General features: G+C 38.3%; 2 protein-coding genes across 6 annotated transcripts in view; both read left to right on the top strand.

Annotated features, from left to right (window-relative positions):
- The window catches only part of PLEKHH2 (pleckstrin homology, MyTH4 and FERM domain containing H2), a 104,493-nt gene extending 103,553 nt beyond the window's left edge, over nucleotides 1–940 (top strand). Inside the window, exon 31 of the mRNA XM_057743217.1 lies at nucleotides 457–940. Within this exon, the coding sequence (XP_057599200.1) occupies nucleotides 457–639 (183 nt within the window). The 3' untranslated portion in view covers nucleotides 640–940. The remainder of the gene's footprint in view (nucleotides 1–456) is intronic.
- Nucleotides 941–5,908: 4,968 nt separating this feature from the next.
- Nucleotides 5,909–26,888, top strand: part of DYNC2LI1 (dynein cytoplasmic 2 light intermediate chain 1) — a 60,474-nt gene continuing 39,494 nt past the window's right edge. For all 5 annotated transcript variants that reach the window (XM_057741341.1, XM_057741342.1, XM_057741344.1 and 2 more), the window contains exons 1-5: nucleotides 5,909–6,025; nucleotides 7,862–7,979; nucleotides 16,636–16,670; nucleotides 17,679–17,748; nucleotides 19,837–19,925. In XM_057741341.1, coding sequence (XP_057597324.1) covers nucleotides 6,018–6,025; nucleotides 7,862–7,979; nucleotides 16,636–16,670; nucleotides 17,679–17,748; nucleotides 19,837–19,925 — 320 coding nt within the window. In that variant the 5' untranslated portion in view covers nucleotides 5,909–6,017. The remainder of the gene's footprint in view (nucleotides 6,026–7,861; nucleotides 7,980–16,635; nucleotides 16,671–17,678; nucleotides 17,749–19,836; nucleotides 19,926–26,888) is intronic.

The raw sequence follows: 26,888 nt of genomic DNA, 5'->3' as shown, positions 1-26,888 counted from the left end.
TTTTAAGTATCACTTTCTGCTGGTTTAAGTAATGGAAAAATAGGTCAATGCCTTGATGGTGCTGAACATGTAAATATAGTTGACTCTTGAACAACACAGGTTTAAACTGTGCAGGTCCACTTACACATGGATTTTTTTTCAATAGTAAATACTACGTTACTACACGATCCACGGTTGGTTGAATCCATGGGTATGGAACTTCAGATACAGAGGAACTGTGGATACAGAGGGCCACTGTAAAGTTATGCACGGATTTTTGACCTCTCAGAGTGTTGGGGCCCCTAACCTTTGTGTTGTTCACGGGTCAGCTGTACTTCACTGTTTGATCTAGTTAAAAGGGAATTCTGATAGCCTGCGCACTTGCAGATGGAGACCACCCATGGCCAACCCTTCACTCTCTTTTGGAAGTGATGAGAACTTCTCAGGAGTATAACAATTCCATTTTTCTTGTTTTAGATTCTTGAAATCACTCTTTTGATCGCCAGCTACATAAACAACTTCTATCAGCAAAAGGCGGTTCACCACCTCTCTGCTCCAGCACTGCTCTCAGCTCGGACCCAGGGTCCCCAAGCCAGGGTGTTGGGAAGTCAGCCCCTTCTGTCAAGCAGCAGACCAACCAAAGGCCCCACTTTACTCTGAAAGCTCGGGGGCCTGAACATTCACTCCCTGTCCTCTAAACAAGGCCTGCATCAGCTCCAAATAAGATCATTTACATCCTGGCAGCATGGCACCCACACAGTAGTAGTCCATTCTTTAAAAATAATGGGGGTTACTCTCTTTCATTTGATTTAAAAATATTCAAATGAATGCTAATAATAAAACCTAAACACAGAGTTTCCCACATGCTGATTTTCTCTTAGATCAACTGGGTTAGAATTCGTCATTTTTTTTCCATTGCCTTCTCCCTTGCCATGAGACACATCAAAGCTTTTTTCTCTTTTAAAAAAAAAATATTCTAGCAATCTTTAGAAAGGAAGATTCAAGGGAGTTTTGCCAAACTGTAAATTGGCAAACCAGTTGATTACTTGGAAATACTCACTGCCAAAAAATTAAGTACTGTAATTAAATGTGTTTTTAATTAATGATATGGTGTTTAGAAAGAAGTAGAATACACAATTTAAGAAACAGCTGCAGAGTGGTGTTGAAGGGTGAATTTTTAGAGCAAGTGCAGTAAGTCTGGCCCTATGATCATTGTGTGAGAAAACAGGAGCTAGGTAACCAGAACCTCCTATGTGGTTTCAGAAAGTGTACCCTGTCACCTTTTCAGCTCACTGGAGTGTAAAACGTAAAATGAGACAGTGATTCCTGACATTCTTTGGCTGTCAACATAACCCAAGTTCACTGGAATATTGCCCACATTTCATTGCATTGGTGCTGGGTCATCTTGACCTTGCTTTGTTAAATAATAATATCTTTGAAAACAGTCCTTTTTAATTATAGTTTGAAAATAAATTCCCAAAAATATTTTTTAAAAGAAAAGAGAAAATAGTTCTTCTGTCAGAAGAGGTAAATTTTACTTGAAAGAGTCTAGAAACGTATTACTTTACTAGGTTACATAAGTGGTCAGTACATTCCAGTTTGTATCAGAATAAAGTGTTTATTATCCATGATAAAAATGAAACTGTGATAAGACATGAAAATTATATTGTAAAAATGTTTAATTGAAATAGTAATCATGAATATACTTAATTTTATTTATGTGTAGAATGTTTTATATTTATATTTTGGACATATATTTATCACTTTGTGTATGGTATTTTTTTAACCAATTGGAAAAAAAAAGTTAGCTGCTGAATTAATTTGTTGGCAGAGGCTTCATGTTTTCTTTTTTGCTGCTTTCTCCCTATGGCAATGTACTGTTATCACTTTAAGCCTTTTAAAAATGTTCCATTCCATGTTAGCATCCTTGGAAAGGGCAGAGCCAAGAAATACGCAGATCAAGCAAGATTTTGCTTTAATGGTAATGACAAAGGTAAAAGAAAAAAACCCATAGAAATAGATTGCCATTTACTATTTCTCCTAAATCTTTTGAGCCACAACCACTCACTGTGTAAGCAAATTATTTTTGAGAATAAACTGATTAGCTTTTGGCTCAGATACAGTAGAGTTTCTGAGTTCCCAGAAAAACCATTTAATAATCATTAGTTGGTGAGCCAGAGGCTTGGCAGAGCTGTTGCATATGTGTGAGGACGTTATTCTCAGGCTGTAGTGAGTTCACCATCTGGTAAGCACTCCCCAAAATCTTCTAATTTAAACAAGTAGTGAAGGCTTAGCTTAAACGGTAGTACCCTAGACTTGGCATTTATTTTTGATAGAGCAGAGATAAAATATTTTGATGGAAAGAAATCAATTTTCTGTAACTGATGATGTGAAAATTTTATTTTCTGGGAAATTACTTTTATATAGCCATTTAAAAAATTCAAAGTATGTTATTATGATTGGTTACAAGAGAATAATGTTACACGTTTAATTGTAATATTTGTCTCCTATCATTTTCTTCCCTTTCAATCATAATAAATGATTTACAAAACCCATTTCAAGCATTATCTTTTGAATAATCTTCAAGAAATACCTAATGTTTTCATTGTCAAAGCTGAGGTGTACTACTAGTGAAAATGGTAGTTATTACCTCCTTCTCTTGTACTCATGCTTTGTCTTCTGTGTTGCTTTGTTTTAGCCATATAAAAGGAAGCAAATTGTAATTTTCATATGTATGTATGCATATTGACACATATACAATATGTGTAAATCATGGGGTTCCCCCATGATTTCATAATAAGCTCCTTATAGGTAAGTTGATTGGACTGTATCTAAAATTTTATTTTAAATGCTCTAGATTTGTGTATATATGTGTGTGTGTGTGTGTGTCCTTAAAGTCAAATGCTGCCATAGCTTTGAAATGAATTTAACTCTCAATTTACAAGAAAAGTTAGTCACAACATATAAAGTTTTTGCTTGAAAAATGTGTTTATTAGTGGTTGTTTGGACTTTTTTCCATAGGAAAAAAATACATGATAGTCAGGTTCCTGAAACAATACTTGCAACCCATAATCATACTGAAGTATAATCCGAAGAATTAATCACCATGGATAAACATATTTCTCTAGAAAAAGGCTTTAAGTGTTCTTGAGATGCCAAGAACACTTTTCACCCATCCACCTACTCCTCCAGCTGTCATGGAATTTGGACTTCTGTGCAGAGTCTCTGGGCTGATTCCTGTGGGGCAAAGGCTTTGGGAATGTGGGGACTGAGGAAGCAAAAGTAAGGAGCAGGACTAACAAGGTAGAGAAGCTTTTCTGCTAACTGGTTCATGCAGGGACCGCATCTCCTCTCACATTTCCCCCTATTCGCTTCTCCCTAAAGGAAGAAAGGGATTTTAACTGCTACTAGAGTACTTCATTTAGCAGGAAATATGCCAATTTCCTCCAGAGAGGGAATGACTTGATTTTCCTAATTCTTCTTTGAAAAATTCCAGAGAAGGACTCTGATTAGCCCGACTCACGTTAGATGTTTAACCTCAAACAAGCATATTAGGAGAATGCATAAGTAAATTATTAAAAATCTATATAGTGGAAGGTTGTGCAGCCATCAAAACTATGTTTATTATGGGGTTTTAAAAATTGATATGGGAAAATACATGTTAAAATCAGAATGTTAACTAACTTTACAGTAAAATCTCAACGCTGTGAGAAAAAAGATTGGAATGAAATACATCAAAATGTTTAATAGTTGTTACTTCTGGCATTTGCTTGTAATACCCTCTTAGTTTTTCTGTATACTATTTTTTTCTACAATAAGCTTATGTAACTTTGAAAACAAGGGGAAAATATAAAAACTCTGTCATTTTCTGGGCTGTTGTTAATAGCCTCCTTATGGACTTCTGGATGCCAAAGCATCCTTCACACAGCTGCAAAAAATTATCTCACTGACACTCAGGTCTACTCATGGCACACCCCTATTTGAAATCTTATGTGGTTTCTCATCACCAACACAGTAAAATCCAGAATGCAAGATCCTTCACTGTAGCTCAGTCTACCTGCCCAGTTTGCTCTCCCACCTTAGCCCCACCAGACACTTTATAAGCTTCCACCCCAAACTATTCACAGGTCCCCAAATATGCTCTGCACACACCTTTATCCTTTTGCACTCATTTCATTTCATCCAGCAAGCAGCATAAAATTGTCTCCTCCTCCATCACCACCATTGAAATCTGTGAGTCTTCTTGGGCTGATCCAGAAGAAGAGCTCAAATCTTTGTATATTCTTACCTTGAGAACAATTTTCATCTACCCAGGAAAGTCACTTTCTTTGTCCAAGTGTGAAGCCTCAGGAGGCATAAGGGTAGAAAAGAGAATTCACCTGCTTAATCAGATCAAGGTGAATCAACTGAATCACTCCTGAATGGATGCTGGTGGTTAGGGCCCAGGCAGATAAACTTCACCTTCCCTGTTACTAGGCTCCCTCCTTCAACCACGTGTCCTAGTTATCCAAACCATTATAACTTTAAAATACTGTGCCTAGTCCACAGAAAGCACTTGGCAAAATGTTAGCTGTCCTCAGTTATCCATATCAATAGGGCTTCTCAACTAACAAGCAAAGGGATTCTAAAGTTTCAGAACCCAATCATTGTGATTCATTACAGTTTGTCCCACATGTCCCGTTTGTGAGTTTACATGCAGGATAGCCCCAGGATATAGATGCTAATTCAATGACAGATTTGTCAGCCTACCTTGCTACCATGCTTTTTCCATTGAACTCCGCTCCATTACTTCCCTTCCTATGTGCAACTGTTGTCTTCTATGTCTCCAAAATGCACTTAGGCTTTAGAATTTTGTCCCCAAAGATTTTATCTGAAGTGAATGCTTTTTATTTCCTATGAACCATCTGCTTCATTTCCTTGTGTTTCTTTCTTCAAAGTTGCTGATCAGCAGCTTACCTCACCATAATAACAAGTATTAAGCACTTAAATGTTTCAGACATACATAAGTTATGTTTTATATGTCTTTACCTCATTTAAAACTCATCATTCTCCCCTGATTTACAGAATCGGAAATTAAGGCTCAGAGAAATTGAGTAGTTTATCCATTGTGGCAATGTGGCAACTTAGCTAACGTGGCTGAGTCAGGACTTAAATCTAAGTCTATCTTACTCCAAAGCCCATATTCTTGAACATTATACCATAGAGACTAAGCCAAACGGCTGAACAGTAGAGATAGAGCTTCTCCTTCAAACAATCAGCCCATCTTGGACTAGAGAACCTGGGTCAGCATTCAAGACAGATCAAATACTGTCACTCCCATGAATGTTTCACCAACTCTTTTAGGTATAATTTGTCACTTGTTCTCATGTAAATTATTTGTACCTCTCTGCACTAGCTTATAACTGGCTTCCTTTGGGTTATTATAATTACTTATGTATGTCATATAGTAATAACTCAATGTTTGTTACTGATTTGGAGATAAAGTAAATGAAGTATTATGGAGATGCATTTGCTTCATTAACTTAGTAAATGATGTGCTATTGCATAAAACCTGAAACAACCAAACAAGCAGAAGGTTGGAAAATACTAAAGTCGTAAATATTCTTTGCCTCTAGTAAATCACTAGAAAACAGCTCAGGAGATTGTTTTCTCCTCCACTCCCAAATCATTGCTATTGGAGAGAGAAAAGTAATTAAAGAGAGAGAGAGGGAGAGAGACCTCTGGCTTATAAATAGTCGGTACTCAGTAGAATATTTTTTTAATAAAAGAACATTTCCGGCCCAAAATTTTTAGGCCCCAGTTTTATTACCACGTGTTGCCTCTCTCTCCCATCTTAAGGGATGAAGCTGACTCGAAAAGAACGCTGAAAACTACATTTCCCATGATGCCCTTCTTCCGCACGCAACCCTTACTTGTGACGTCGCTACCATGGCAACCCTGGAGCCTGCACTAACCCGGCCTAGCTCAGAGCTCGCGGTCCATCGGCTTTTGGGTTGGGCCATACGCGGCGACCACGAAACTGGGACGGCCAAGCTACGATGCCCAGGTATCCCTGCAGCCCTGCTTGCGCTTGGCTTATGCTCCCCTCCAGAGACTCCCTTCTTTCCCATCCCAGCCAGGAAGGAGTGGAGAGGGGTGGGAGAGGTGTGGAGGGAGAGGCCCCTGCGGGTATATTTTCGCAGAGGAGATCCACGCGGGACACGTTGGCGGAAGAAAAGTGTGGGTTTGTTCTGTTTGCAGTTCTTGTCTGGTTGTTCAAGGATCCGTAGGGACTATCCCCGAGAGTGTGGATTCTGTCGAAAGCAAGTAGAAAAGTTCCCCGGGTGGAAAAGTTAAGAGATTTTGAAAGATCCTTAAATTTTTTCAGTAAGAGTTTCTTGAGGGCCAGGGAATGTTCTAGGAACAGGGTTTCAGGCGGTGAGCCAGACCACAAGCCACTTCCTCAGGGACCTCCCCTCCGGGTGCAGGGGTTCGCGACAACAATAAATGAGCCTAACTTGAGAAGGCACTGTGAAAAATGTAAGGTGACGTTTAAACCGGCAGCAGATTTTAATCACCTATCAAATGCATTTTAGCTCTTCAATTCTATGATGTCTGTTTTAGTTACTTGTTCTGAAGATCAGACCCAAAACTTATAAGGACATCCGGTGAGAGGGGACCTGGAGTCCATTAGAGAGCGTGATTCATCTGTTTTTCTCACATTGTGGATGGGCCGTGTGATCTCTGTTGAGTTTTTGAACCTTAAGCTTCCCATCACCATATAGTGGTTACAACACCTCCTTCTCTCTTTTCTGCTGGGAACTTGGAAAGGTGAGATAATCACATTATGAAGAAATGGTGTGTAATTGAAGAGCAAACAGGCCCAGACTGAGTTCTTAGAGGCTCACCTGTGAAATAAATGTGTGTATTTTAGTGCAAACATTAAGGAACACCTGTTTTGATCTTTTTCTAACCCTTTTTCATTCCTGGTTCTTGAATAATAATGATTATAAACACTCACTAATTTTAGGTGATTATACATAGGCCAGGGCATAACCTAAGTGAATGATCACATTTGAATGATCATGGCAATCCTATGAAGTTGGTATTCTTTTTTATCAGCATTTTAGAGGTGAAGAAACAGAGGTGAGCCTGGGGACTAGCACAGAGGCTTTCATATATTAGGTGCTCAAGAAATATTTGTCGACTTAATAAAGGAATGAAAGATCCAGAGAGGTTAGGTCATTTGCTCAAGTTGGCATACTCGAAGTAGAAAGTAGATTCAAGTTGATAATGCATCAGATCTTACTCATGTTTTTTTAGTTCAATACTGCACAGTTCATTTAGGCTTTACTTTAAAAAAAAGATATAATTTTATTTGTGTAAAATTGTGTGTGTGTGGAGAGAGATAAATGAAAGGATGATTTTCAAAAGTGATTTTAGGTGATTTCCCCCTTCTTTATATTTTATATTTTAAAAAAGGAATCTTGAGCCAAAAAATATATATAACTTAAAAAACAAAAACAAGAACTACTTCAGGGAGCAACGATTTTGTGGTACACTGGCTTTACACATTCCCCCTTTCCCTAGATGTTGGTGGTTTTCAAGTTGTACATTTCCGTTCATGTGTGTCTGAGACACTAACACAGCTTTTAGCTTGCCCAGAAGCCCCAAAATAAGACAGCCTCAAATCCTGACAGTAAAGACTATGTTTACATTTTCTGTTTCGATCTAGTACAAAGAGAATGACTGATCTCTGAAGTTTTACCAGCAACTCCCCCCCCCAAATAATGTTGATTTGTTTTATAAATCTGACTGAAATAAAATTTCTCTGGGCTGGAAAGAAATTTCTGAAAGGATTCTTTTTGTTTCTCTGAATTTTGTTTTTCTACCTCTCCTATAGTGAAACTCTCTGGGAAATCGCAAAAGCTGAAGTGGAAAAACGGGGAAGTAATGAAAGTGAAGGTGATGGAGTTGAAATTGGAGAAAAGTCTGTTTTCTTCATTGGCAGTAAAAACGGGGTAATGCATTTTTTCCTACTTTTTTTCCCCCAAGTATTATGATGATTTAACAACCAGTGGTAAAATTTATTGTAATACCTTGATCAAAATTTAGGTACTTCAACTCTTTAACCAGATGACCAATCTCTGGCCTGCTGGTTACATTGGATCTGGTTGGGCCCTGCTCATGGGTGGGTAGGGACTAACACCCAGCCTGCCTCTTCTTGCCAAGCAGTGTGTCCTGACCTGGGCCACAGCAGCCCAGAAGAAGGGGCATCTGTTTTTGACTAGACGACCCAGAGGAGTTATCTTTTCCCAGTTTGCACAAAGGCACCATAAATATTGATACTTTTTTGATGGTCCTATTTATAGGTAACTTGTACAGCTGAAACAAGCATATAGTAAAAACATGAACCATATAGAGTATAATACGTTTAACTTTCACTTATCTTAAATTGTCCATCTAGAAATGGAAGGAACCTTGAAGATAGTCTACTCTTCTGCAATAGAGATGCTTACTCTGGGGTCCATGGAGCTACATCTTGGGATCCGTGGACACCCTAGAAATGTGTGCAGAATTGTGTGTGATTGTGTACTGGTGCTTTTTTATGAGAAATTAGATCCCGCCAGGGTTCTAGCCACTGCAAACAGTGGTTGTATGGTCTAGGTTTGAATATTTCCAACAATGGGGGTGTTCTTTTTCACAAGGCAGGCTGTTTCCATTTTTGTTTCTAGAAAATCCTAGTTACAAATCCTTGTTACTAGAAAACTGTAATCTGTTTCACTGTAACTTCCACCCCTTGGTCTGAATTCTGACCTGCAAAAGTATAGGAGTAAGTCTCATTCATCTTCTATTTGTTAAACCTTCAAATATTTTAAAATTGACCTTCAAATTGTTCGTGGCAACCACCTTGTCTCCCTTAGTCTTTCTGTTTCAGCTTTAACATTTCTTTCAGCCATGCCTCTGTGTCAGGGACTCTATATCAGTCAGTCATGGATGGTCTTATCTGCCATGATTCGAATGTATATTTCTCAAGATGGAACAGAAATTTTGAGGTTTTACTTACCTACTGTAGTAGGTTTAGACACCTTCTGTGTCATGGACTCTACCTGTCATGGATTATTTCTCTGTCATCCTAGTAACTCAGCTGGAATTATTCTAATGTGAAATTCTCAAGGTAGAACAGAATTTCTCAAGTTTTGCTTACCTAATGTCGACAAGAGCAGATCTGCCAGCTTCTCTTTTTCCAGATGCCATGTTCCTATTATTGTATAGAAAAATATTAGTAATCGCATAACCCTGCTCATTAAGGTTGAGCTTGGGATCTGCAAGCCTTTTTCATTTATGCTGTTGTTTTGTCCTTAATTTTATTAGATTGGATCTTCTGTTACAGTCTGTTTTATCATAATTTACTTTCATTAACATAGTATATGTATGTGATTTAAGAACTTAAAGACTATCAAAAGATAAAGGAACTTGTTTACAAAACAGAAATAGACTCACAGACATAGAAAACAAACTTATGGGGACTTCCCTAAGCAGTCCAGTGGTTAAGACTTCAACTTCTAATGCAGGGGGTGCAGGTTTGATCCCTGGTCCGGGAGCTAAGATCCCACACACCTGGCAGCCAAAAAAACCAAAACATAAAACAGAAACAATATTGTAACAAATTCAATAAAGACTTTAAAAATGGTCCACATCAAAAAATCTCTCAAAAAAAAAAAGGAAAACAAACTTATGGTTACCAAAGGGGATGGAGGGGGTATAAATTAGGAGTTTGGGATTAACATATACACGCTACTATATATAAAATAGATAGCCAACAAGGACCTACTCTATAGCACTGGGAACTATACTCAGTATCTTATAATAACCTATAATGGAAAAGAATCTGGAAAAAAGACATAATTTTCTTCTTTCCTTGATATTTTAGTACTGCATTAATTTGTCATGATAAAAAAAAATCATTTGGCCATCTCAGGAGATTAGAAAAGCATTCAATAAAATTCAATACCCAGGACAACTAACTTACTTTTAGCAACCTAGGACTAGAAAAGAAACTTCTTAATCTGATATAGACTGTTATTAAAGTACCTCCATCAAATAATGTACCATAGTTGATTTACCACCGTTTGCCTCCTTTTAGGTATTTGGACTCTCTCATCTTTTTTTATTTGGCAATTATAATTTATGCTATGATGAACATCTTTGTGCATGTGGATCAAGTTGCCTAATCTCTGCGTGTCTCAGTTTCCTCATGTATAAGATGAAAATAAAATACACCTGCCTTAAAAAAAATTATCAAAAGTTGCATAAAGTAAAATAACAAACCTCTCCACCTCATTCAGAATCTCTCCTCAAAGCCACCATTTTCAAATCTTTTACTGTTTCTTTTGTGATTTACTTCTGTATTTCTGAATAGTGGGCTTATGAGCTGTTTCCAGACTTTCAGTATTGTACACCAGTGGTCCCCAACCTCTTTGGCACCAGGGACCAGTTTTGTTGAAGACAGTTTTTCCATGGAATGGGGTGGAGGGGGGTGGTTTCAGGATGATTCAAGCACATTACATTTATTGTGCACTTTATTTCTATTATTATTACATTGTAATATACAATGAAATAATTATACAACTTCAACATAATGCCGAATCAGTGGGAGCCCTGAGCTTGTCTTCCTGCAACTAGATGGTCCCATCTGGAGGTGATGGGAGTCAGTGACACCCGAAGTGTGTTGCTTATGTCCAGTCTACTCTGTAATCTTGTTTTGGTTGCTATCACTGCAGAAAGCCCTGCTTCACAAAGATAAAATGTTGGAAATGGAAGCAAGCTTTTCAGTACTTTTGTGGCAGTCTCAGGATATTCTGTTTTGACTTTAATCTAGAATGTATGGAGATTCGAAGTTGTCTCAAACATACTTTTAAGGCCACCATCATTTGTGATCTCAAGCAGTTGATCCTCTTCTAGCACGGACAAAGTCGATTCACCTGGCTTATTCACAAATGGGTCGAGGATCCGTTCCTTCCCAGTTTGGGGGTCTTTTGCGGTTGGAAGTAATGCGCAAACTCTTTTGAAAGCTGAGACAGGTGATCATGCACCAGCGGGGAGAAAGAAGGCCCTGGCTCAGTCTCTTTCAAAATCTCTGCTAATATTTGAAACATGTTAAAAATCCCAGTGTCCGCTTGTCACCCCCGTAATTCCAGTTTGGCTTTGAATGCAGCCACTTCATCTGCCGACTTGACCACAGATGTCATTCTCCCCTGAAGTGACAGATTGAGTTCACTGAGCAGGTTGAATATGTCACACAAGTAAGCAAGTTTTGCAACCCATTCTGTGTCACTGAAATGTGCTGCCAGTAGTGACTGCTTTTCTCAAAGAAATCTCTGGAGTGGCTCTTGTAACTCAGAAACTCTGGCCCATGATCTACCTTTAGAAAGCCATCTCACTTCTGCATATGAGAGAAGACGTGTGTGCCCTGCGCCTGTTTCCTCATAGGGCTGCATGAACAGATGTGAGTTAAGGGCATGTAGTTTAATGTGGTTGATAACTTTAATCACATCCTGCAAAGCATGCTGTGAAGTTCAGGGGACAGTTTCCGGCTAGCCAGCATTGCTCTGTGGATCACACACTGCATGGACTGACATTCAGGAGTGAATGCGACCCGAGTAGTGAAACCAGAAAGCTGTCCAGTCATGGCAGCCGCTCTGTCCATGCATACACCGACCCAAAATGACCAGCTCAGTTTTCCTGATGTGTAATCATTCAGAGACTTGAATAGTTCCGCAGCTATGGTGCTGGTTGGCAACAAAAGTGAGCATAACATATCCTCATGCACATCCTCCTGGAAAACATTTCACACAGAAACAAGCATCGTTGCCTCGTTGTCAACATCGGTAGATTCGTCAACCTGGATTGTGTACCACAGTGACTCAATCCTCTCTAACAGTTGTGCCTCAGTATCCTCTGCTATTTCCTCAGTTCATCTAGTTATGATGCTGGCCGAAAGAGGAACATGTGCCACCTTTTGACCTGCAGCCTCTCCTAAAAGTTCACGACAGATGTCCTTAGCAGCAGGCGGGATCAACTCTTCACCAATAGTAAAGGGCTTTTTAGCTTTAGCAATGTGATTAGCCACTAAGAATGATGCTCTCAGTGCAGACACATCTGATGAAGGGGCGACCTTCAATAATTGCTTCTGTTCTTTGTGTTCATGTTTTTTTCTTCTGAAAAACTCCAAAGGCTTATCTTTTAATGCAGGGTGCTTGGTCTCCATGTGGATAGCCGGTTGCCACATATTATACAAAGCAGGCTTGGAGAATGCAAATCACCTGTTGCAATGAACTCATAATTTAAGTAGGACTCTTGGTATTTTCTTTTAAATGCAGCTTTCTTTTCGTTGGCAGTTTTAAAGTCTTCTGCTGTCTCATCATTGGGTCTTTCGCCCTTTTTAAAGAAGCTCTCCAGCGATGTTTGTTTTTTTACTCATTTTGGCTAGGGTTAGCTTGTGGGCTTACCAAAACTGTGACTGAGAGAAGTGCACAGTGTGGGAAAGAGGCGCGGGTGGAAGTGGTCAATAAAATAACAGGCGGGCCACACGCAGACTAAAAAAGTGTCGGATTCTGACTTAAAGCCTGCCACCAGAAGCAGCTGTACAATTGAAATACATCAACTCACTTGCCGCTATAAAAATCACCTGCCGCCAGATGCACCTTAATTAACACTTGCCACTCACTGAGAGGGTTATAATGTGAGTCTGCAAGCCATTGACGTGTCACGGTCTCTGTGCAGCCAAGCCTCTCTGCGGATGATGACCTGTACTGCAGCCCCTCCCCAGCGCTAGCATCACCGCCCCAGCTCCCCTCAGGTCACCAGGCATTCGATGCTCAGAAGGAGCGAGCAGCCTAGATCCCTCACACGCGCAGTTCACAGTAGGGTTTGCACTCCTATGAGAATCTAAAGCCGACACTGATCTGACAGCAGGAGGAGTTCAGGCGGTAATGTGAGCGATGGGGAGTGGCTGTAAACACAGATGAAGCTTCAGTCGGTCGCTTGCCCATCACTACCTCTTGCTGGATGGCTCAATTCCTAACAGACCATGGACCAGTACCAGTCCATGGCCCGGGGGTTGGGGACCCCTGCTCTAGACTGAATCCTTCCTCTAGAACAATGGTTCTCAAAGTGTGGTCTGGGATCCCCTGAGAGTCCTAGAGATCCTTTCAGGGGGTCAACAAGGTCAAACTCATTTTGATAACAACACTAAAAATTATTTGCTTGGTACACAAAGTTCCTGGCAGAGATGGAGAACTGCTGGTGACACTGTCTAAAAAATGTTGAGGCTTGCAGATCCAAGATGCTGAAATTCACTTAACATCATAGCTTGTTCCTATTTGGGGTTTATATTACAGACCGTCTTCAACTTATGATGGGGTTACATCTCAGCAGACCTATCATAAGTTGAAAATATTGCCAGTCAAAAATGCATTTAATGCACCTAACCTAACCTACATCAATAGCTTAGCCTAACCTACCTTAAATCTGGTCAGAACACTTACATTCACTTACAGTTGGGCAACGTTATCTAACACAAAGCATATTTTATAATAAAGTATTGAATATCTTGTGTAATGTATTGCCTACTGTACTGAAAGTAAACAATAGAATGGCCGTCCGAGTACAGAATGGGTGTAAGTGTATTGGCTGTTTCCCCTTGTGATGAGCGGGCTGGCTGGGAGCTGCAGCTCGCTGCCCTGCCCAGCATCGTGAGAGAGTATAGCAGTGCCTATCACTAGCCCAGGAAAAGATCAAAATTTAAAATTCAAAGTACAGTTTCTACTGAGTGTATATCAACTTCACACCATTGCAAAGTCAAAAAAAATCATAAATGGAACTATCCTAAATCAGGGACCATCTATTTTATTCTATGTATATATATTATACATCTGTATATGTATAGGTAATACTATTCTATCTCTGTGCTTCGTGCTTCTTCCTGAGGGCATGTTAACAGATGTGAAGCTTTCAGGAACTCACTTCTGCCTCAGTGACACTACGTCTTTACCGGGCAGCCCAGGTTTCCACCTGTGTCCCAGAAGGATGGACGGACTTTGGAGGCCTCTCACAAAAGCTAAAGAGTTATTACTGGAGGGATTCCTGAAAAAGTGGTTAGAGAATGTGTTGTTTGTGTGTGTGATTTTGGAAGTGGTACAATTTCCAGTAGTGAAGTGGTTCAAGATAGAACCTTGAAGGTGACATGTGGCAGAAGTAGAGGCGGCAAAGGGGACTGAGAGGTCAGGGTCTTATGTGGGTGGCCCATGCCCATGTGGGTGTGATGTTAACAAGACTGATGACGGAAGCTGAGAGGGAGAGGGGGGCTGTGAGCCAGAAGAGCCGGCAACCATGAGGGTAGACTGGTACAAGCCTCTAAGATTCTTGCAAGAGGAGAGAAGCAGAGTAATCGTTTACAGGTGGCGCTGGGGAGCGAGGCGGGCCCTCTAGTACATGGGGGTGGTGAGAATAAATAGCCTTCTTTAACAAGACTGCAGAGAAAGTGGTCCAAGAGATGGTTATATTTTAGTGCAGGCCAACAGGTAGAGAGAACCTTCTGAAGATGAGGTTGAGGACATAGGGAAGGCAGTTTGTATCATGGAGAGTGGACGGACTTTAGAAGGGGGATATTATTATGCCAGACGAAGGGATGTGTAGAGGATTATGGAATTAGAGTTGCAGGGGTCAGAGAAAAAGACTGGCCATCTGCTGTGATTGAGGTAATGGAAGGGAACATAGGATTCATTTTGATAGCCTCTAAATGGACTTGTAGTATGTCATTGCTTCTTGGACTAGGAAACCCAGGTGTCTAGATGCATTCTCAGAGGGTGACAATTTACTAGGGAATTTTTAAAATTTGGATCATTATTTTAATGATAATCTAAAAGTTGATTTCAGTGCCTAGAGTTGAATTTATTTTTATTTGGAATTCCACCAAGTAGTCTTATACATTTATATGAAATTATAATAAAAATAATCAAAATCAATGCTATGGGACCATGAGAATTTGAGAAAACTGGCTAGATATTATCTAAGATTCCTTCCAATTCTAAAATACAGTAACTCTGTGTACTTTCTTATACATAGACTATATTAATTGTAAGGTATTGTAGTCCTCATTTATTTAAAACTTTAAAAATATACTACATATGATACGTTTGGTGTAGGATAATTAGAAAATCCTGATTTTTCTTAAAAAATTAATCACATACAAAGTTATCACCTGGAAACATTCACTATCAATATGATGTCCCTCTGGATTCATTTATTTGTGTTTCTCTCTCTCTGTATCTATGTCTATGTATACATGTATGTGCATCTCAAAGAAGTAGGAAAAGACACCTTTTAACAGGGTCGTGCTAATCTGTTGTGCCTGTCTTACCATGTCAGGATGTATATCCCTACATCATCATTCCTGTTAGCTGCACGTTATTCCATTATGTGGGTCATCATAAGTAATTTACCCAGTCCCCTATTTGGGACATTTAGATCGTTTCTAGTTTTTTACTTTGATATAACACCTACCAATAAATATCCTTCAATAATATATATTTTTAGTACCATTCCATCTATTTATGTATCTCATTACAAAAAAAAGTCACTCAATTTGATCATAACCCAGATATAATCTGGAGTCATTTATTTATGATTATCTTTTTTTTTTTTGGTAAATATGATATATTTCTTGGCTTAAAAACAACAACACATGTATAGTAAAATAATCTGTGTTTTTGGTAGTCCAGAGTTTTCCAAACTGCTTTCTTTGGATCCTAAAGATTTCCATCAGTAGAGCCTTCCCTGCTGCTCTTCTTTTGTCTGTTTTCTTATAAGAATTTTTTTTCCAGAGTGTACAATTTGGTTTTTTCTTATTAGTAATGTATATATGGCAATCCCAATCTCCCAATTCATTCCCCCCCAACCCTCCCCGCTTTCCCCACTTGGTGTCCATATGTTTGTTCTCTACATCTGTGTCTAGAGATTGTTTGCTTTTTAAAAAAAAAAAAAGTTTTACTATTAAGAAAGCAATAATTTAAACCACTGAGCCTGGTTAGGATGTGAGGTTAAGTTTCATGATTAGTGGCAGAGATGGGACCAGAACCTATATATCCTGACTCCTAAAAAGAAATTTAGAATAAGTACATCTTCTAGAAATAAAACAAACCGAAAAAAAGTACTCTAACCTGGTATCTGGATTGCTTACTTGGAACATATCTGCACCATGTCCTTTATTTGTATGTTATCTTTTTTTATTTCCACTTCAACAAATTGGAATTAAAACATTTTAGAAGACACTAATCATCAGCTTAACCAGTAATTAGCATTGATGAGTAGAGAGAAAATTTAAGACAGCTGCCAAGTTGACCACTAAAATAAGGTTTGATTTGCTAGTATTTGTCATCTGTGGGACTTTATAATTATAATAATAGCAGTGTAGTTACACTCTGATGGAAAGTTGACAGTTAACTTTTTCCACTTATCAAACTTAGGAGTAATTCTCAAAGTTTCTAGTTTCTAGTTTCCAGGTAATTTATCATTCAAGTAATTAAAAGCTATTTTGGGCCACAATTATGAACAATAATAAAATTTTACATGTGGGTGACATTAACACAGTATTCTTTCGTTTTGAATTTCCAGGGAAAGACTACTATTATTCTAAGGTGTCTTGACAGGTAAGTGTTATGTTAACCTTTAGACTACCTTTTTTGCTTATTCTTGTTGTGTAGGGCAAGTTCGAATCTGAAAGACATATGGAAAGAGCAAAATTTTGAGGCTGAAACAAAATATTTTAATTCTTAGTGAATTCTTATTATGGCTTTTACAGTCTCCTTTAAAGATAAAACCAACAACAAGCAAAAAAAATTATACAGGATTAATATTGGATTTCTTTATTTGGGGGGAGAAATTAACACAATTATTCAGCGTACCATAGTACTTACTTTTTTTGGCTATGCTACTCTGATATTCAAACTTTTTATTTCTATCTACTTCATGATTATTTGAACATTAATTATAATCTTTGAATTGCTCTTGGGTACACTTTTGAAGCACATTATTAGTCTTCAAACTGTACATGTTAGTTACCATTTGTTTTATATACTTCCTAATTTTCTATACCGTAGAAGCATGCCACCAGATTAATACAGAGGATTATTGTTGTTAGGTGTTGCAGGAAGTTGATAAGGAAAGCCTTGTTTGTCTGCACTTCTCATTAGCTAAATGATGCCCACGTTTGAGCCATGATTTCCGATTGAGAACTGTATGAAGATCTTCCATTAACATAGGCATTAGGTTCCTAGCTCCCGACATCAAGGTTGAGCATAAACCTGTGGTCAGAGCTTCCCATGTGGCCTGGGTGCAGAGAGCTTGTGCCCTGACGTGGCCACCAATGCTGCCAGCTCTGCTCCCCCAACGGTGTCACAAGGCGCTGCCACTACATGCAGGTGCCACTGTTCACATCTGCACTATTCACGTCTGCTACTGACATCTAAGATGGTCTTTTGAAGGCTTATTTAATTTTTATATAAATTCTTAATCATTTTTATCTCAATGTGTTATATAAGGTGTAACTTCTCTGCTAATAAGTTTTTAAGAGCAAGCAGAAAATAAATCAGGTGAGATGATAGCGTAAGAAAATAATTCCACCCATGTTGGTAATACCACCTGTCTTTATTATACAGAGATGAGCCACCAAAACCAACCTTAGCCTTGGAATATACGTATGGAAGGAGAGCAAAAGGACATAACATAGTGAGTGTCTTTTTGGTGATGCTGCTCTACACATAGATGGAGAAGTAAGGATGCTGACATTGTTTTATATTTTCCATCTTATCTACAATCGATAAACATATCCAGCTGTACACTTCATAGCTGTGTACTTTTTAATTGAAATGCAACTCAGCACATATGAAGCCAACTAAACTGTGAAATATTTTGGCCTTCTCATTTGTTACATCTTAAAATGCTTGAGTAGGATTCCTTTGTAACTGCATTATACAATATTTTTGGCATATTTTCTTCTGTCAAATGAGAATAACATTGTGAGTTGTCTTTTGTCTCATAAAATCTGCTAAAAATGTGAGTTTGACCTGTGGAATATTTATGAAAATATACTGCTCAAAATCCAGATTATTAGCATTTTTACAAATATATCTTGAGGTTGGTAACGGGTAATGCTATTTGAGGCCCTAGGTCCTAACTGGCTATAATCCTGTTTTCACTTCTGTTAGTGTATCTACAGAGGAAAATTAGAAATTGTTCAGGATAGAGGGAGAACTTACAGTGTATGTTAGGGGAATAAAAAATCCTAAATAGAATTCTCTTTTGGAGTTCTCATATGAAAAGGGGTCATTTCTTAAATAAAGTTAGGTGTATGGAAAAACAATCTAGAACACAGTAGAAGGTCCCATATCTCCCATAAGACAGGCGAATTTTTATAGATTGACCCAGTCCAAGTGTTTGGTCACTAGACAGTGTATAAAGAGTTAAAACTGGCTGCTGCTACTTCCTATATTCACCTAGACAAGTTGGTTATTAAAACTGTGAAATTTAAAAAAAACTGAAATTAAAAAGAAAAGAAAAAACGTTATATATTGAGATGAGGGAGAACTTTATTTTTGTGACTCATGAACTTTTACATGAGTGATAAGCCTAGAAATGGAATTATGCTTTTTGTGGGAAACTCTGAGACAACTTTCAAAAAACTTTTGAGAAGAGCTCTAAAAACTTCCCTTCATCCAGTTGTGAATCAAGGGAGATTTTCCAAGGCAAACTTATTTCCCCTACAAGCATTAATGATTCAAACATCAACTGCAAAATAATTTTAATGATTGTGATGATAACTTGTCAAAAATGCAAAATATACATATTCATCTAAAACTGTTTTAATGACCATCTGCCTCTTCCAAGTTCATGGTAACACACATAAAAACTCATGTGATTCTTTTTCACCTATTTGTTTCTGCTAAACCTTGTGCTATCAAGTTGGGTTTTTCCATATTCATTCTAGAAGATTCACATCTTTCTCAGATTTAACGTCTCCTAAAAATTCTAAATGGAAGAGCTTTATCAGCTCCTCACACGATCTTGGTGTCCTGGAGGTGCCTCAGTATCTGGCCAGAAGCAGAGATGCCATCAGCTAGCCAGCAGTCTAGGAAAGTCATTGTGGAATAGGTCTTATTTCCTAGCTACTTGGCTGCCCAGCCCGTTCAGTCCCCTAGTGTTTGAGTCCCTCCTTGTTCCCCTACCTATGCTTGTATGGCCGGCGCCAGCCTGTCACATCCTCCAGGGGAGGCAGGCACATGCTGGCTGCTTATCCGTTTGCCTGGGTAATCCGGATCTGCAGCCCGGACTGCCATCTGTTCTTCCCGTTTCCTCATGTCTAGTCTGTATGTCTAATTTATTTTGTCAGCTTCTGCCTCCCTCAATTAGGATGTTTTCCTGTTCAGCTGTTTTATTTCTATCTGAAATTATAACTGTTTTCAAAAAGAGAATTCCAAATGTGTTCAATTTAATTTTATTTCTAATTTGAGCGTCTGCTACGTGTGATATTTATGGAATTGGGGCACTGTTTAATATCTTCTATTAAGTTAGGGTAGAATTAAGACATTTAGTACACATGTACGTTCTTAATGTTTCACTTTTGTTCTTTGGAATAGACGTTTTGGTGCATTTTGAGGGATGGAATAGAGAAAGAAAATTTTGATTGCCAAGAAAGGGTCTTGAGGACTATAATATCTTGTGTCCGTAGTTATTATTGGCTGGTACTAATGAAATATAAGAACTATTTAAAATTTAAAAAGTCAAAGAATATTAATATGAAAAACCCTGTTTTTTCAGCCAAAAGATATTGCTCATTTTTGGGAACTAGGTGGAGGAACCTCTTTACTGGACTTAATCAGCATACCAATCACAAGTGACACCTTACGGTAAGCGGGGCCACAGGGCCAGCTCCAGGAACAGTTGTTAGAGTACCCAGTGGATGAATATGAGTAAGCTTTTGTGAATCAGAATTTGCAGATAGTTTTATGTTGCTGAAGGCTTACATTCACTTGCTTTCTATGTGCTTAAACTAATGCTGTCAGAGAGTTTAAAGAACCAAGGTTCTGGCCTGTGCTGAAGTGAGATAGTTGGCATTCCAACTAGTAACATATTTTGCAAGCCTGCAAACAAATGAAATATGTCAAATAACACTTGGGTAATGAATTCGCTTGGCAAAAATAAATTTGAAAACAATTCTTTCTAATACCCATCCAAGCATGAGCTAATTCAGCCCTGAGTTTTTCCTGCAGCTGGATATTAAAAGTCTACCTTGAATTTAATGCTAATTAATACCATTGAAGCTTCATCCAAGGGAAGTCTATGAGTTAGAGGAGGAAGAAAGTATTTGCTGACCTTAAAGAAATGGAACCTGGGGGAAAACCTCCAACTCTTTGGTGTTTTCCTGACAATGATTCCCACATGTTGGCCAAATCAGATGTGGAAAATTGTGACATTTCTCACAATGTTCCTGGGAACCCATCTTAGCCAAGGAAAACAAAATTTTAAAATCTGAAATATCCACTCTTGTCAGAGTTTAACACAAAACATTGCTGCTGCCTGGACCAGATATAAAGGGCTTGACAATTATTTGTTAAATATCAGCCATTAAGATCTTTAGAGTATGGGATTATTTCTTATTAATAGGATAATTGTTTTTCTATAACTAGCCGATAACATTGGCTTTATTTGTCCAGTGCTTTTTTTCTTTTAAAGAAATATAATTTACTGTCTTTTACTAATTACAAATGTAATGTATGCTCATATGGAAAACTTAGAAAAATACTGAAAGATACATAGAAAGTAAAAGCATCCTCAGTCACATGAAAAAGAACCACTCTCAGCATATTGAGATATTTCTTTCAGTGTTTTCAGTGTTCATAAATATACTGTGTACAGGTATAGGATATTGTACATAAACAGATTTAGATCTTGCTTTTTCACTTATAACCAGCATTTTCCCCTGACATTATTTTTCAGAATCATGGGATTTTATAGCTCTATAGTTTTCACTTGTCCTCCTTAACAGAGACAAACAATCGAAGCTGCCTGGGAATTAGGGCAGCTCACAGTGGTGTTGTCGTGAAGAGGTGGCGAGGATGGGGAGGAGCTGAAGGAACCAGAGCTGCCAGCCAGGCTGGCCTGAGGCTGACAGGAGTGAAAAGGCAGGGAGCAGCTCTGACCTGGCTGGGAGCTGCCTCCAGTGCTGGCCCTCGCTTGTCACATCACTTTTCTGTATTACCTCGCTGCCCTTCTCTAGACCTCATGGACTTGTAGAAATTCTGGTTCCTGCAGGAAGACAAATCTTCCCACGGTTTCTTTAATGCCTCACTTTGTGGGTTCTTGGGCTTCTTTCCCTGGAACCCCGCGGCAGCTGGAGCCTGCTGTAGGAGAGAAAAGGAGTCAGGGCTATGATGAATGGAGGGCGGGGGTGCCATAGGCCTGGGTCCAAAGTAGCTTGCTGAGTGGTTGAAGAAGTCATAAAAACATTTCACTCCTCATGTAGTTGCAAATCTCAGAGTGTTTTGTGACTGGAATTAATTTGACTTATAATTTCCTTGTGTTGGACAAAGCCCAGCAACCACAGCACCCTTACCAAATACTATTAGATACTGTTTATCTTTAAAATGACTGTTCATAGAATAATATTAGATGCATTGAACATTTCCACAGACCTTAGATAATTTGTAATAGAGCACTTCTGTGATCCACTCTTTTAAGAGGTACTGTTTTGTTTTTCGTTTTTTTTTAATTTTTTAGCTGTCATTTGCTATGAAGGTAAAAGTAACACAGTATTTCCAGTGCACTGGAAACATAAATTTTAATCTTAGAAAAAGTTGAATAACCCATTTCTCCTTTGATTAAAAGAAAATTATTTTCATTTGGAAAAAAAATCATAAATTTTATGTGTTATACATATATATTTTTTACTATAGTAAAAAAAAAAAAAAGGCAGGGGGCGGGGGGGCTTCCTTGGTGGCACAATGGTTAAGAATCCGCCTGCCAATGCAGGGTACATGGGTTCAATCCCTGGTCCAGGAAAATCCCACATGCCACGGAGAAACTAAGCCCGTGCGCCACAACTACTGAGCTTGTGCTCTAGAGCCCGCAAGTCACAACTACTGAACCCATGTGCTGCAACTACTGGTGCCCACGCACCTAGAGCTCGTGCTCTACAACAAGAGAAGCCACCGCAATGAGAAGCCCACACACCTCAACAAAGAGTAGTCCCCACTCGCCACAACTAGAGAAAGCCCTGAGCACAGCAATGAAAACCCAACACAGCCAAAAAATATAAATAAATAAAATAAAATATTAAAAAAAGAGGGAAAAAAAGTTAAACCATAGTCCTCTTTTTTTAAACATTAACCATACTAAAACTCTAAAAATAAAATGTTTCCTTAATATATATGTGTGTGTATGTGTGTGTATATATAATTATATATGTTATAATTAAGCAGAACTGTTTCTAAGCTTATAAAAATGACATAGATATGGTTGGCTAGACAATGTAATGACAACAATTTTATAGAAAATCTTGATAATTAGTTAATGTCTAAAAAGACTAATCTGGATTTAAACCTATAGTATAGAATTGTTTTGCTTAGCTATTGTTTTGCTTTAACTACACAAAATAGCTGATTTGCTCAAACTAAGCAAAATAACTTGAGTATATTATAACTAGCATATATTATAATTCCTTGCTCTATCTGCTAGCAGGATGTTTGCCCTGTTGATTAAAGATGCATTGGCCCATGATTATGGCTCTACATACTCATTATGACCATTTTCTGAAATACTCCTAGATGTACATTTGTTTTTTATTGTAAAATAACATAAAATTCACCATTTTAGCCATTTTTAAATGTACAGGGTAGTGACATTCAGTATTATTCACACTGTTGTGCAACCATCACCACCATCCATCTCCAGAACGTTTCATCTTCCCAAACTGAAACTGTATCCGGTGAAAAATGACCCCCTATTTCCCCCTCCTCCAGGCCCTGGAAACCACCATTCTAGTTTCTGGCTCCATGGTCTGACGACTCTAGGCGCCTCATGTAAATGAAATCGATCTTGTCCTGTTGAGTCTGGCTTCTTTCACTTAGCTTAATGTCTTCAGGATTCACCCATGGTGTAGCGTGTATCAGAATTTCCATCTTTTTTTAAGGCTGAATAATATTTCATCATATGTATGTACAATGTTTTGTTTATCTCTTAACCCATTGATGGCCATTTGGGTCATTTCCACCCTTTGGCAGCTGTGAATAATGCTACTATGGGCATTGGTGTACAAATATCTATTTGAGTCCCTGATTTCAAAACACCCAGAAGTGGAATTGCTGGATCCTCTGATTTTTTTCAGGAGCACTATACGGCTTTTCACAGTGTCTGCTGTACTGTTTTATTCTGTACTATACTATTCCCACTGGCAATGCACCAGGGTTCCAGTTTCTCTGTATGCTTACCAATACTTTTTATTTTCTGGGTTTTTTGTTTTTATTTTTATTTTTTATCATAGCTATCCTAATGGATGTGTAGTGGTATCTCACTGTGGTTTTGATGTACATTTCTCTAATGATTAGTGATACTGGGCCTCTTTTCATATGTTTACTGGCCATATGTATATCTTTAGAGAAATGTGTATGAGTTCTTTGCCCATTTTTAAATTGGGTTGTTTGTTGTTGCTGAGTTTAGATTTATGTTTGATATAAATGAACACGCTTATACATGCACATGGTAACAGTGGTGGTGTGTGGTAGCCAAGGGTGCGCTTTCAGAGAGGCAGCAAGGTACGGCAGAAAGGCACGTGGCTCTGGATCTAAATGCCAGTTCTACATTTACTAGTTACCTGCATCTGTGCCTCAGCTTTCTAATCCATAAAATGGCGTCGTAACATCTTCTTGGAAGTGTTGTTGGTAAGAGTAAATAAGTTAGGTAGTCGCCTAGCAAGGACCATCAGTAAATCTGTTTTCTTCTCCTTCACCAGATTGTTGCATTGTTGCTGCTGCTGTGATTATTATTTTAGCTGCCCTTCTTTGGAGCACACAGCAAAACTGGACCTAAACATGGCATTGTTGGACCCAATTGCTTGCAGATTATTTGAACTGGATTATTATTATTTCAAACAAAAACTTCAGTTGTGACACTTAAATATCACTAGGGAAAAGCACTAGAATAAATAAGGCTACAATTTTGGCATTTTTTTCTTAAAAAGTTGCTATTTTTTTCTTAAACTATAGTATTATTCTTAGAAAATAAATTTCAGTATAGTATGGTTTCAAATAGTAATTATTTTGAGTCTTTTTTTTTTGAAATATGTTTTTATTTCTTTAGGACATTTTCTTTTTCTTTTTTTTTTTTTTAAGCTCTTTATTGGAATATAATTGCTTTACACTCTTGTACCAGTTTTTGAGGTACACCAAAGTCAGTCAGCTGTATTTATACACATATTCCCTCCCTCCCACGACTCCCCCCCCCCCATCCTCCCCGTCCCGGCCCTCTAAGGTATCACCAATCATCGAGTTGATCTCCCTTTGTTATACAGCAACTTCCCACTAGTTATCTATTTTACAGTTGGTAGTATATATATGTCTATACTACTCTCTTATTTCGTCCCAGCTTCCCCTTCGCCCCCTGCCCGCCCAACCTCATGTCCTCCAGTCCATTCTCTGCATCTGCATCCTTATTCTTGTCTTGTCCCTGGGTTCATCAGTACCTTTTTTTTTTAGATTCCGCATATATGAGTTAGCATACAATATTTGTTTTTCTCTTTCTGGCTTACTTCACTCTGTATGACAGTCTCTAGGTATATCCACCTCATTGCATATAGCTCCATTTCATTCCTTTTTATGGCTGAGTAATATTCCATTGTATATATGTGCCACATCTTGTTTATCCATTCATTTGTTGATGGGCATTTAGGTTGCTTCCATGTCCTGGCTATTGTAAAGAGTGCTGCAATAAACATTACAGTACATGTTTCTTTTTGGATTATGGTCTTCTCTGGGTATATGCCCAGTAGTGGGATTACTGGATCATACGGTAGTTCTGTTCTTAGTTTTTTAAGGAACCTCCAAACTGTTTTCCATAGTGGCTGTACCAACTTACGTTCCCACCAACAGTGCAGGAGAGTTCCCTTTTCTCCACACCCTCTCCAACACTTATCGTTTCTAGATTTTTTGATGATGGCCATCCTGACTGGTGTGAGGTGATACCTCATTGTGGCTTTGACTTGCATTTCTCTGATGATAAGTGATGTTGAGCATCTTTTCATGTGTTTGTTGACCATCTGTATGTCTTCTTTGGAGAAATGTCTATTTAGGTCTTCCACCCATTTGTGGATTGGGTTAATTTGCTTTTTTGGTATTAAGCTGTATGAGCTGCTTGTATATTTTGGAGATTAATCCTTTGTCTGTTGCTTCGTTGGCAAGTATTTTCTCCCATTCTGAGGGCTGCCTTCTTGTCTTGTTTATGGTTTCTTTTGCTGTGCAAAAGCTTTTAAGTTTCATGAGGTCCCATTTGCTTATTCTTGATTTTATTTCCTTTATTCTAGGAGGTGGGTCCAAAAGGATCTTGCTTTGATGTATGTCATAGAGTGTTCTGCCTATGTTTTCCTCTAGGAGTTTTATAGTGTCTGGCCTTACATTTAGGTCTTTAATCCATTTTGAATTTATTTTTGTATATGGTGTTAGGAAGTGTTCTAATTTCATTCTTTTACATGTAGCTGTCCAATTTTCCCAGCACCACTTATTGAAGAGGCTGTCTTTTTTCCATTGTATAGTCTTGCCTCCTTTGTCAAAGATAAGGTGTCCATATGTGCTTGGGCTTACCTCTGAGTTCTCTATTCTGCTCCATTGGTCTTCCTTTCTGTTTTTGTGCCAGTACCAGACTGTCTTGATCACTGTGGCCTTGTAGTATAGTTTGAAGTTAGGAAGCCTAATTCCACCAATTCCGTCTTTCCTTCTCAAGATTGCTCTGGCTATTCAGGGTCCTTTGCATTTCCATACAAATCATAACATTTCTTGCTCTAGTTCTGTGAAAAATGCCATTGGTAATTTGATCGGGATTGCATTGAATCTGTAAATTGCTTTGGGTAATACAATCATTTTCACAGTATTGATTCTTCCAGTCCAAGAACATGATATGTCCCTCCATCTGTTTGTGTCGTCTTTGATTTCTTTCATCAGTGTCTTGTAGTTTTCTGCATACAGATCTTTTGCCTCCTTAGGCAGGTTTATTCCTAGGTATTTTATTCTTTTGGTTGCAATGGGAAATGGGAGAGTTTCCTTAATTTCTCTCCTGCTCTTTCATTGTTAGTGTATAGGAATGCAAGAGATTTCTGCGCATTAATTTTGCATCCTGCTACTTTACTAAATTCATCGATTAGTGCTAGCAGTTTTCTGGTAGAGTCTTTAGGGTTTTCAATGTATAATATCATGTCGTCTGCAAAGAGTGACAATTTTACTTCTTTTCCACTTTGGATTCCTTTTATTTCTTTTTCTTCTCTGATTGCTGTGGCTAAAACTTCCAAAACTATGTTGAATAATAGTGGTGAGAGTGGACACCCTTGTCTTGTTCCTATTCTTAGAGGGAATTTTTTCATTTTTTCCCCATTTAGGACGATGTTGGCTTTTGGTTTCTCATATGGCTTTTATTATGTTGAGGTAATTTCCTTCTATGCCCATTTTCTGGAGAGTTTTTATCATAAATGGATGTTGAATTTTGTCAAAAGCTTTTTCTGCATCTATTGAGATGATCATATGGTTTTTAGCCTTCAATTTGTTGATATGATGTATCACATTGATTGATTTGCATATATTGAAGAATCCTTGCATCCCAGGGATAAACCC

This window comes from Hippopotamus amphibius, chromosome 7, assembly GCF_030028045.1.
Source record: "Hippopotamus amphibius kiboko isolate mHipAmp2 chromosome 7, mHipAmp2.hap2, whole genome shotgun sequence".
Taxonomy (NCBI): domain Eukaryota; kingdom Metazoa; phylum Chordata; class Mammalia; order Artiodactyla; family Hippopotamidae; genus Hippopotamus; species Hippopotamus amphibius.
Note: the sequence above shows the minus strand (reverse complement) of the source record. Positions and strands in the feature narration are given on the sequence as shown.